Source organism: Gastrolobium bilobum, unplaced genomic scaffold (genome assembly GCF_033153095.1).
Source record: "Gastrolobium bilobum isolate Gb01-03AN ecotype WA unplaced genomic scaffold, APGP_CSIRO_Gbil_v1 utg5492, whole genome shotgun sequence".
Classification (NCBI taxonomy): Eukaryota; Viridiplantae; Streptophyta; class Magnoliopsida; order Fabales; family Fabaceae; genus Gastrolobium; species Gastrolobium bilobum.
In genome coordinates, this window is record NW_026897747.1 from 237,732 (window position 1) to 250,724 (window position 12,993).

At 31.3% G+C, this 12,993-nt stretch overlaps 2 protein-coding genes across 2 annotated transcripts; both read left to right on the forward strand.

Moving 5' to 3' along the window:
- The first annotated feature begins 1,606 nt into the window (after positions 1–1,606).
- On the forward strand, positions 1,607–2,982 carry LOC133309802 (subtilisin-like protease SBT3.17). The gene is made up of 3 exons (XM_061510631.1): positions 1,607–1,843; positions 1,925–2,022; positions 2,745–2,982. Exons 1-3 carry the CDS (start codon positions 1,653–1,655, stop codon positions 2,813–2,815), a joined length of 360 nt encoding a protein of 119 aa, XP_061366615.1. The 5' UTR covers positions 1,607–1,652; the 3' UTR covers positions 2,816–2,982.
- Positions 2,983–9,189: 6,207 nt separating this feature from the next.
- Positions 9,190–9,540, forward strand: LOC133309781 (transcription factor UPBEAT1). Its single transcript, XM_061510591.1, has one exon. It carries the CDS (start codon positions 9,190–9,192, stop codon positions 9,538–9,540), a length of 351 nt encoding a protein of 116 aa, XP_061366575.1.
- The last annotated feature ends 3,453 nt before the right edge of the window (positions 9,541–12,993 follow it).

The window sequence follows — 12,993 nt, forward strand, 5'->3', positions numbered from 1 at the left end:
GAATTGTAAACAAAAAAAGTTGTAAACATAACTCTTCCCTTGATAAAAATATGTAGAATTCATGTGTTTTTTCCTTATATGATCTTACATTAACCCCATATATTTTTATATGTACGGAAGATAATAAATTATCTGTCATAACATAAGAAATATTAAATCTTTAAAAAAAATTATATACGTTAACAAATTTTCATTATTATTAAAATTTTAATTTAAATTAATATTTATACAACATTGTAATTGATTGTTCTAATAGCTTTTGGACCTCTGAAGATATGGTTGAATTAAAAGTTATATACTTTCAAAATTTTACAATAAGGCTATTGGTTACATGGCGTTGATATGACGTTAATTCCATTATATCATCACTAATGTGTTTGACTACGTTAATATGAAAAAACTTATACAATCAATCTTAATTGGACATTTCTTTTGTCCAAAAGTATTAGAAATATGCTTTTGCCGTGGTATAGTATTTGGCATGGGATATTGTGATTATGCTCCTACTAGAAAGCTTTACTTGGCTTGAACAAATGGGGAAATGTGGGAGATAATTACAAGGCATTATGACACAAGTTAATATTTGATCAATGAGCTTAAAGTACAATGGATACAAGCTTTGACCCTTCATTATATTAGTATGATAAGTGATAGTATTTAATCTCATTGATGGACTCAAATAGTTATTTAACCTATTTCATCTGTGAGAAATATCTATTTGTGAACTATGTCTCTTAGGTATAGTTGGGAATGACACGTGAATCTTTTAGCTCGACTGTCAAGAGACTAAGGAAAGTTGCAACTAGTTGTACGTCTCCGGGACGAAGGTGTTTTCTTACTCTTTTTTAAGTCTTTGATATTGAGCCTCTTGACTTGACTATAAACATATCTGTATTAAATCATTAATCAAATTAATTTTAACTTGATCATCAATCAAGCTAAAGTATTTCTGATCAGGTTAAACAAGAACTAAACTTCCCAACAAATACCAAACTAACCTATTATCTTTTAATGTTCGTTTAATACACACGAAAAGAAAAAAAAAAATTGATAATATAGATGATAAGATTTCCTTTTCACCTTTGGTTTCTAATTCTCTTTCATCTCCTCCATTGTTATTATCACTGTCGTCCAAACGCGGTTTTACTGCAACCGTCGATGGAAGCATTGAATTGCTTCGCCAGTGAGATGCATTCTATGAATAGTCGAAATCCTTGCACAGTGGATGACTTGCAATCAGCACCCTCATCAAACCTTTATTTTCTTTTTTAATCAAATCTTTCTTTTATTCTCTTTTCTCGAATCTATTTTTTTTTTTAAATAATATAATATAACAATTTAGATAAATATAATATATTTTTATAATATTGTATTATATAATTCATCTAATATTATCTTATATAATAATCATGTCTTATTAAACATTGTATAAAAAGAAAAAAAATTATTAGTAAAGTTTTAATATTATTTAAAAAAGATTACGAATATACTATATTGGTATAATATTGTAGATAATTACGGCGGGCCCATGAATGCAAATTATTATTGTCTTTTCTGCAAAGTTGGCAAATATACGAGCACTTCCTTCAAAAAGACAAATATGATTTTGATATTTTGTTTGGGTTAGCGTTATAAAGAGCACAAAAATAAAGATGGCGACGCGTATTCTCAACCTCGCGGTGTGTGTAGTTTTCCTCGTAATCTTCGCAATGGCGGATTCATCTTCTCCTTCTCCTGCTGCTGCTTCTGCCTCACCGGCGGTTCACATCGTTTACACCGAGAAACCACAGAACGAGGAGCCTGAGGCCTACCACATCCGAACCCTCTCCGCCGTCCTGGGCAGGTGAGTAACTGAATTTGTGGATTGATCGAATCTGATTTGTCGAAATTGAATGGGGTTTGGTTTTGCGTTAATTGATTGCAGCGAGGAGGCTGCAAAGGCTGCTTTGCTCTACAGTTACAAGTCTGCTGCGAGTGGATTCTCTGCTAAGCTTACTCCTGATCAGGTTGCTGAAATTTCAAGTAAGCTTTTTTTTATTTCTTTTTTTTCTCTTTATTATTTAAATCCTTGCGGCTTGAGGTCGCATGCTTGGATTTTGAGATTGTGAAATTGTTTATGTAACATTAGGCCATTAGTCTTTGGATTCTGAGGAAATGCTTTAAAGATGCTCCTTTCTGCTGTATTAGTTGACATGATATCTTTGTGACGAGGGTTTTAAATCGTCATCTAAGCCTCAATCAAGCTGCATGAAGTTGAATAAGAGAAAAATCAAGTAAATGGAGAAGTGAGACAAACGCTTAAATTTGAGAATTGAGATTATTGTTGAATGGAACATCTGAACTAGATTCTGAATATTATTAGTGTAATGTGTCTGTGATTCTAAAGATTATATTTGTTCTAGCCAGTCACTTTTAGAAATAACTCTAATGAGTACTGACATTCTAAATTGAATTTAGCACCCAAAACTAACTTTAAAGGATTTTGGTGAGTGTGCATCAATAGTCATTTGTTGATTTTTCAACTATTAGCTGTCTGAGCCTTTCTGTTGTAGAGGCATAGTCTCCGTATAATTGTCCCTCTCCCTGATTCCTCGTGGTGCTCAGAACATTCAACATAAATAAAGAAAATCTTGTTTTTCCTGTGCATGATTTTTTCTGATTGTTCTCATTTGGTAAATGTGCTCTCCATATCAACAGTTGGTACTTGAGATTTTAGTTTGATTATTGTTATTTAATATTTGCAGAGCAACCTGGTGTTCTTCAAGTTGTTCCGAGCAGGACACTTCAGCTCCATTCCGGCCCCAATCTGCATTAGTGGAGGAATTTCAATGTTACTCCAAAGATGTAATGGTTCCAAACAGTTATATCCACCATGTATAAACTAGTTTGACTAGCTCATGCTTATATAAATAAGAAGTTGGATGTATCATGGATACGATATTTGCCAACATTTGTTTTAAATGTTTGTGATTGTCTGACTTATTCTAAATGGCTTTAATATGCCCTTTGTGAGCGGAGCTTATTGATGATCTGGTCAAGCATTGTGAGCTTAATTTGATTCGTTGAATTGTAAAGGCAGGCCATAATTTGTCCTGACTAGACAAACTCGTTCTTATATATATGCTGGCTTGCTGGGGTTATTACATTGCTGGCTTGCGTATGGCCTCTTATTTTATTAACATTTTAGCACTTTGTGGCATGGATCAGTATCTTCTGCAAGAGAAAAGGAGACCAAAAGTTAGTTCTACAATTTTGACATTGTAGCGTCCATTTGGTCTCTCTAATTGTTGGGGATCCTGATCTCCATCCCTTGTTACATAATTTGGATGCATGGCCGGTTAGAAATCAATGTCTAGAATGCCTGTAAGAATGTTCTCTTGGCAAAGTAGAAGAGATTTTGTAAGGGACGAATCAATTCAGAACCGCAATTGAATTGGTAGAGAGACAAAGGATTAATTTTGCAACAATGATTAAACATTGGCTATGTTTTCTCTCCATTTCTTTTAGATATACACAACACACACACACATACACCTGAGAGAAATGTGATATAGAATATAAGATAATTAAGAGAAATAACTTAAACTTTTGGATCGAAGAGAAATAACTTAAATTTTTGGGTTGAAATGGTTTTATATATATATATATATATATATATATATATATATATATATATATATATATATTATTTTTCTCTCAATTTCTTCATTATTTGATTTTTTTATTTTTCTCTTTATTATTTAAATCCTTGCGGCTTGAGGCCGCATGCTTGGATTTTGAGATTGTGAAATTGTTTATATACAAGGATTGCTTAGTTCACTTTCATCATAACATTGATTCAAACTAGTCACGAGTAAACATGATTGCGGAAAAATAAAGTGATTTTGTCATTTTTTATTTTCTTCTTTTTCGTATGATGAATCTTGTCTGTCATCTCTCACATCGCCCTTACCAGTCTTTGGAATTTGAGGAAACGCTTTTAAGATGCTCTTTTCTGCTATATTACTTGACATAATACATTGTGACAAGGGTTTTGATTCGTTATCTAATATATAAATTCTTGAACCGCATTGTCAACCTCAATCAAGCTGCACAAAGTTTAATAAGAGAAAAATCAAGACAAAGCTCACGGAAAATGGAGAAGAGGGACAAATGCTTGAATTTGAGAATGGATTTCATTAAAGGAGATAAATTATCTCATGTCAGATAAATGTATGACTCCACCACTTGAAAAAATAAAAATAAAAAAATGACACAATTATCGAAGAATGTGTAAGAGAAAAAACTTATCTCATATATTATAAAAATAGTTTTTTCCTTTTGAGAATTGGGATTATTGTAAATAAAACATATGAACTAGATTCTGAATATTAGTGATGGGTCCGTGACCCATTATTTTTAGCAGTGGGCCCTTGGTCCATTTCAATAACTTAACCTACTTCAAGAAACGAAAAAAGAAAAACAACCGAAAAAAGAAAAACAAAGACAGCAGCGGCTGCACAAAAACAAGAAAGAAGAAGATTGCCGCTGGTCTGTGTTTTTGCTGGTGACAAAGAAAGAAGAAAAGAGTTCAGTGATGTTGAAGAACAGAAAAGAGAGAACCATATTGGTTTCCGCCTCTTTTAGAGTTTTTTTGGTGACTTTTCTCCATGCTCCATTTATTTGATGATATTGTTGGATTCTTCTATTGTTATATAGAGAGATAACATCGTGCATGTGTTTCCATTATTATTGGTTGGTGACAGTGAAAGTTTGGTAGACTCCGACAAAATCCAGTTGTTGTTTTTTTTTTTCCCATATTGGGTTTCCACGTAAAAATTCTTCTGTGTCAAATTATTGTGTTTTTGCTGTTACTTTGTTGTTGTTGTTTTTCTGAGTTATAAGTTTATTTCAATTTGCACTTGGTTATTGAGTTTGGCCCCAACAAAGTCGTATCAAGAGCTTTGGTTTATAATTGTGGGTGTTTGTGGTGTAAATTGATATGGAAGGTGGTTCGAGTACTATGGTTAAACTCAATGGATCAAATTGGTTGATTTGGAAGCCTATGATGGAGGATTATTTATTTTGCAAAGACTTGTACGAACCTGTTGAGGGTAATGCTAAGCGACCATCGGAGATATCAGATGCAGAATGGAATAAAATGAATAGAAAAACAATTGCCACAATTAGGCAATGGTTGGACATCAATATTTTTTATCATGTTGCAAACGAGACATCGGCCGAAGAACTTTGAAAAAAGTTGACAACTCTATATGAGAGGAAAACAGCCTGGAACAAAGTATTCTTGACGAGAAAGCTTGTAAACTTGAAGTATAAGGGTGATATCACTATCGGTGAACATTTGAATGAGTATCAAAGTATAGTGAATCAGTTGAGCACAATAAAGTTTACACTTGAGGATGAGCTGCAAGCTTGGCTGTTGATGAGCTCTTTACCATATTCTTGGGAGACCTTGGTGGTATCTATTAGTAATTTTGCTTCAGAGGGTAAATTATCTATGAGTATGGTTACCAATGCACTATTAAATGAAGAGACTAAAAGGAAGTACATGGGTTCAAATGATGCACAAACACTTGTCACAGAGAACATGGGGAAGAGTAAAGAAAAATTTAATAAATGTCATTACCGAGGCAAAAGTCGTGGAAAGTCACAGAACAGATCAAAATCTAGAGAAAGATTCAATTGTTACCATTGTGGTATTGAGGGGCATATAAGGAGGAATTGTCGGATTTTTAAAAGAGAACAAAAAGAAGGTAGTAGCCAGAGAAAAAGATGATGATAAGAACACCACTGCTGCTGTAGCCTTGGATGAGGCACTATTGCTTCTTCTTTTTAGTAAAAATCATTGTTTGCATGTGTCAGCTAACCAAGTTGAGTGGGTAATTGACAGGAGCATCTTATCATGCTACTCCGAGTAAGGAGTCATTCACTAGGTACAAGGCAGGGGACTTTGCTTTTGTCATTTCTTTTTCTTTCTTCTTTTCCATATGATGTATCTTGTATGTCATCTCTCATACCCCCATTACCACAGTCCCTGGAATTTGAGGAAACGCTTTTAAGATGCTCTTTTCTGCTGTATTAGTTGACATGATATCTTTGTGACAAGGTTTTTAAATCGTTATCTAATATATAAATTCTTGAATCTCATTGTCAACCTCAATCAAGCTGCATGAAGTTTAATAAGAGAAAAATCAAGACAAAGCTCACAGTAAATGGAGAAGAGGGACAAACACTTGAATTTGAGAATTGGGGTTATTGTAGAATAGAACATGTGAACTAGATTCTGAATATTAGCGTAATGTGTCTGATTCTGAAGAAAATATTTGTTCTAGCCAATCTCTTTTAGAAATACCTCTACTGAGTACTGACAATCTATATTGAATTTAGCACTCAAAACTAATATCTAACTTTAATGGATTTTGGTGAGTGTGCATCAATACAACCTGATGTTCTTCAAGTTGTTCCGAGCAGGACACTTCAGGTCCATTCCGGCGCCAACCTGCATTAGACGAGGAATTTGGATATTCCTCCAAATATGTATTGGTTCCAAACAGCTATATCCATCATGTATAAACTAGTTTGACTAGCTCATGCTTATATAAATAAGAAGTTGGATGTATCATGGATACTATATTTGCCAATATTATGTTATAAATGTTTATGATTGTCTGACTTATTCTAAATGGCTTTAATATGCCCTTTGTGAGCGAGCTTATTGATGATCTGGTATTGTGAGCTTAAATTGATTTTTTGAATTAATTGTAAACGCAGGCCAAATTTGTCCTGACTAGACAAAGTCGTTCTTAATTATATACTGGCCTGCTGGGGTTATTATATTGCTGGCTTGCATATGGCCTCTTATTTTATTAACATTTTAGCACTTTGTGGCATGGATCAGTATCTTCTGCAAGAGAAAAGGAGACAAAAATTTAGTTCTACAAATTTGAAATTGTAGCGTTCATTTGGTCTCTCTAATTGTTGGGGATCCTGATCCCCATCCCTTGTGACATAATTTGGATGCATGGCCGGTTAGAAATCGATGTCTAGAATGCCTGTAAGAATTTTCTCTTGGCAAAGTAGAAGAGAATTTGTAATGGACGAATCAATTCAGAGCCGAAATTAAATTGGTAGAGAGACAAAGGATTGATTTTCCAACAATGATTAAACATTGGCTGTGTTTTTTCGCCCCTTTTTTTTTAGATATACACAACACACACACATACACCTCACATGCACCTTAGAGAAATATGATATAGAATATAAAATATTAACGAGTCTTCACCTAATCACTTAAACTTTAAGGTTGAAATAGTTTCTTTATAATATATACACACATATATATATATGGATTAATGTTTATCATATTATAAGAGATAAAATTATTTTCTACACACACATAAAAGTGTGTGAGACTTTATTTTTTTCCTTGTCTTTCGTTCGCATGGGCTCCACTCACTTTTATATATTTGTAGGAGATAAAATGATAACATACAACATGAAAAATATTTTATATATATATATATATATATATATATATATATGGTTCGTTTTTTCTGCAGTTAATGCAGATAAGTTATTTGCAGTAAGTCCAATACGACGTCGTTTTGGGACGGAAATCATGGTATTTTTATAATTTTAATTATTTCAGGGTCATTATAATTATAATTTTATAATCTTTCAATCCCAAAACGACGTCGTTTTGGAAGTAAATGCAAATAACTTATCTTCATTAACTGATTTTTTTTTAATGGTCTCAGTAAGAATTGATTTTTTTTTAATGAGCTCTATTAATCCGATTTAGGGTTTGATTTTGTTTACGCTAGTCACGAGCGGCCCACTACCCAAGTAAAAATATATTGAGGATCATGTAGCGTACTATTGTTATTTTGAACATAAATAAATGGAAATGATTCATTTACAAATATTTTTTATAAATTTTTACAGATTACACTATATACTCGCGGAAGTACATAGTGTAACTCAGTGTACTTCTGGAAGTACAAGTACATAGTGTAGTTTGTAAACAAATTTTTTGTAAATATAACCCTCCCCTAAATAATTTGAGGTATAGCAATTATATATATAGGTCCTTCCTACCTCTTACAAATACATCAATGGGTTTTCTATGTTGATTTTAGCATGCATGCAGCTCTATTTTCTAGCTTCCACATGAAAAAGGCTTGTTAATTTTGTTAGTTTAGAATTATAATTACTTGGATTCTCATGGATATGTGGATGTCATTAATTAGGCGAGTGTCCTTGATTTTTGTAACGTTTTCTTAGCCTTCATATTTTACTGGAAGGCACAATAATCTTTTATTTGCACCTCTCCAGTTCTCCTTGTTTCTTCGCGATGTTGGGAAGATTCGAAAATTTTAAGGGATGGAAGAATGTTTGTCAGATCTCATATCGTCTACAAGTACAATGTATCATTTTTTTGTTGTATCATAATATTATTTGTCTATGAAGATAGACACGTATGAAGATGGTTCTTTTGAGAACTCATTTATTCAGTTTCAATGAAAAATATGGTTCATGAATGTCAGAGGTGATCTACCTTATCCCAACATTATGATCTAAATTGTCCATTTTTTGTTAACATAAGCATTGGCAAGTAACAATCTAATGATACTTTATTTTTTTAGTGTCCTGTGTAACATGGTTTCCTTTTAAGAAGCACGGACTAAATGCTATGAACCCTAAGATGATTAAATATGTGGAAATGCCAGGTATAATGAGCTGGAAGGAGGATGAAGGAAACCAATTCAAATTGTAAATGCATTGAATTTTGAAAGTTGGGGAGGAATAATCCAGGGTGGTCTTATTAGATAGAGTTGTGTGTGTGATGAAAGGTGGTGGTTTAGAGAGGTTTGGTGCTGTGAAGAAGAATCATGTGGATGCATGTGCATCGGTTTGGAGAACATGCTCAAAGCAACAAGCAACACATTTGTGTACACATGTCGCTCTCCCATTCCCTTGGAAACCTCTTTGGAAATTGTACCGTGGTCCCCACTTTCTAATCCTTTTAAGTTAGTCTGAATTATCCTTAGTGCATACAAACCCATGTGCCACATACACTATATAAATGCTATCCCGGTGTGTCATTTCTGCTATAGCCCTAGTGTTGGAACCTAAATTTGAAAAGTGAGAGAAGAGAGCTTCATTCATTGGTGTTTTAAGTGGAAAACTATGGGAGTTTCTTCACAGCCTTCTCTTGTTTCCCTCTCTTTGAAAGATCTGCTTCTTCAGGGAATTGAAGAAAACAGAAATTCATCATATAAGAAGCAGAAGATCATGAAGAAAAGTGTCAAGAGTAGGAGGCTAAGAAGGATTTTAATGAAGAGGAGGGGTGGTTCTAGAAGAGGATCCAATGGAATTCAGAGACGTGTCACAACATTGAAGAGGCTTATACCCAATAGTACTGAATCCATTGGGTTGGATGGACTCTTCAGAGAAACAGCTGATTACATATTGTCTTTACAAACAAGAGTGAGTCTCATGCAGGTTATGGTTAAGGTATTGACAGGGTCTGATGAGTGATTGATTCATATGTGTAAAGACTAATTACTTTTTGTTTCCTCGTGGTTTATAGTTACAGAAAGATTGGCTTTGGATGTTCAGTATATGTTTATTTTCATGTCATCTAGATTAGTTTTATGATCATATTTCTTTGTGTCAAAGGGGAACCAGTATATGACTGGTTTAATTTATTACAATTCTTTGTTATTAATTATATATATTCACTTGTATTGTATTAATCAATTACTCAATTGGGATTCTACTTATTTTTAAATTTAAAATATCGTAATCTTCATAATGTTTGCAATGAACAGGATTATGACAAGTGAAAAAAGTAAATCTGATTTGAAGATTTGAAATGATATTACATAATAAAAAACCTTTTATGTAATTTTTACTTTGTTCATTTGTTTCGAACGTGAGCCTGTACTCCTATCCAACATTCCCAAACGCTGTCTCTAAATTCTTGTGACTCTATGAAAACATTGTTGTCAACAAGAATAATTCTCAAGCGGCTGTTACTTTATTGTCTCCGCCACCTATATCCAACATAATATTATATGTAACGTGGCTAAAAGTGGAAGGAAATTACATATACTTGCTTTTCAATTTTGTTAATGTGATTAGTAGTTCTCAAAATATTTAACAGTTTAAGAAATTCTTAAAAATGTTATAATTTTATATTGTTTAAAAACAATATTCTTATCAGAGCTAAATATTTTTGTAAAAGATTAACTCAGATAAAGTCTCGGATTTATGATAAGTTTTATATGTTACATCACGTAGATAATTTCTTTTACTAAAAAATGTAAATGATTTAAAAGATAATTAAAAATCAAGTATAGATTTCATAAATTCCAATCACTACGCATGGAGTTTACGGTGAATTTCAGTTTGTAGTAATGCGACTTATTTTATAATACAATTTAGACTAAAAAAATGATAAACAAGTATGGTCAAACAAAAGTGACGTGACAACTAAAGTATTAAATATGTGTTGTTGGTTGGTTGTCGTTATATTTTAATTACTAATTAAAATTTTATGTTAATTTTATTAAATTTAAATTTATGTTTTACTAATGAAATTAGTAGAACTTTTACTTAATTATAAAAACATTAAAAAATATGTTATTAATATTTCTCGTAAGAGTAATTTAACATTTAAATTTATTTTCCTATCCCTTCTTAATAGAATGAAAAACAGTCAAGATATTCAATGTAATATCCTAAAAACTGATAACTTCCTGTAATTTTTTTTTTTTCTGAATTTAAACTAAATGTTAGAATGTTACAACATTTCCAAGAATCTTAAGAATATGAACAAATCATTAGACAATTAACTCAATTTTTATGCATGAATATACGGGAGAAAATTGCGTGCATGAAGCTTTGTTATTGAAGGGTATAGATTCTACTTTACCAGCGATTTACAGGAATACCCTTTTATAATAACATGAGAATAGGAGCATATGTTATTCAAGTAATCGCTACACGTACAGATATTTGAAAAGTTATTTGAGGTCAAATATAGGTGTGACAACTCATAACCATTATCATCAGAGTAGGGATCAATCTGGTAATTTATGACAGGTGACCACACGATGGCTAATAAATGAAAACGCAACATCATAATCATATCATACATGTGCTTTACCTGAATTTAATTAAAAAACAAAGGAATATATATATATATATATATATATATATATATATATATATAGGTCATGATCATTTTACACCAGTGTAAGTTACACTCTTAATCTTGTCCGTTGATCTCACTTATATCTAAGGGCTCTAATTTTTTTTATATATATATATATATAGAAAGATTATACTTACAATCTTTTTTTTACAATCTCTTACAACCATATCTTAACACTGTTGATTTCCGTCAATCAATGGTTATCATTTATTGTGAATTAATAATTAATTAATGAGTTAAATTGACAAAAATCATAACCGTTGATTGGCGGAAATCAACGGGGTTAAGATATGGTTGTAAGAGGTTGTAAAAAAAAAGGTTGTAAGTATAACCTAGCTCATATATATATGGGTTCGCTTTTTCTGCAGTTACTGCAGATAATTTATCTGCAGTAAACCAATATGACGTCGTTTTGGGGCAGAGATCATGGTGTTTTTGTAATTTTAATTTATTTCAGAGTTATAATAGTCTTTATATTTATAATTTTTTAAAATTTCAATACCAAAACGAAGTCGTTTTGAGAATAAATGCAGATAATTTATCTGCATTAACTGCAGAAATATTTTTCCCTACATATATATATATAAATATTTATGCAATTACTGCATATAAGTTATCTGTATTTACTCTCAAAACAATGTCGTTTTGGGATTGAAAGATTAAAAAATTATAATTATAAAGACTAATATAACCCTAAAATAAATTAAAATTATAAAATCACCATGATTTTCAACCCAAGACGACGTCATATTGAGTTTATTGCAGATAACCTATCTGCAGTAACTGCAGAAAAAAGGAACCCATATATATATATATATATATATATATATATATATATATATATATATATATATATATATATGATATTACTTGTATAGTATGTTTATGCAATAAAAAATGGGTTCGTTTTTTCTGCAGTTACTGCAGATAAGTTATCTGCAGTAAGCCCAATACGACGTCGTTTTGAACGGAAATCATGGTGTTTTTGTAATTTTAATTTATTTCAGGGTTATAATAGTCTTTATATTTATAATTTTTTAAGATTTCAATATCAAAACGACGTCGTTTTAGAAATAAATGCAGATAACTTGTCTGCATTAACTGCAGAAACATTTTTCCCATAAAAAAATTATCCAATATAATAGTGGAATAGTTTTAAACTACTCTCCATTGTAAATTATTATTGTGATTGTTTTCATCTTTTATCATATTTGCTCCATTCAAACAAAAAATTAAAGCAAATACTTATACCTGAATTTAATTGAAAAACTAAGAAATATGTATGGTACACCTTTGTATAGTATGTTTATGCAATAATTTTTTTTCCAAATAGTAGAATAATTTTACCTATTCTCCGTTGTGAATTATTATTGTGATTTTTTTCATCTTTTATTATATTTCCTCCAGTTGAACAAAGATTAAAAGAAAATGCTCATACCCAAATTTAAGTAAAAACAAAAGAAAGATATATGGTATTACTTGTATAGTATGTTTATGCAATAAAAAATTATCCAAATAGTAGAATAATTTTTTTTTTGGTAAACAGAATAATTTTAACTTTTCTCCATTGTGAATTATGAATGTGATTTTTTTTCATCTTTTATCATATTTCCTCCATTTCAACAAAAATTAAAAGAAAATGCTTATACCTGAATTTAATTAAAAACCAAACAAATATATATGGTATTACGTGTATAGTATGTTTATGCAATAAAAGTTTATCCAAATAGCAGAATATTTTTAAATACTCTCCATCGTGAATTATTAATTAA

Bases quoted from the DNA above. Each gene is read 5' to 3' on its own strand.
- LOC133309802 (XM_061510631.1), top strand. From the start codon at position 1,653: ATGGCGACGCGTATTCTCAACCTCGCGGTGTGTGTAGTTTTCCTCGTA. The intron at 1,844-1,924 runs GTGAGTAACTGA...AATTGATTGCAG, and splicing joins CTCTCCGCCGTCCTGGGCAG to CGAGGAGGCTGCAAAGGCTG. The intron at 2,023-2,744 runs GTAAGCTTTTTT...TAATATTTGCAG, and splicing joins TCAGGTTGCTGAAATTTCAA to AGCAACCTGGTGTTCTTCAA.
- LOC133309781 (XM_061510591.1), top strand. From the start codon at position 9,190: ATGGGAGTTTCTTCACAGCCTTCTCTTGTTTCCCTCTCTTTGAAAGAT.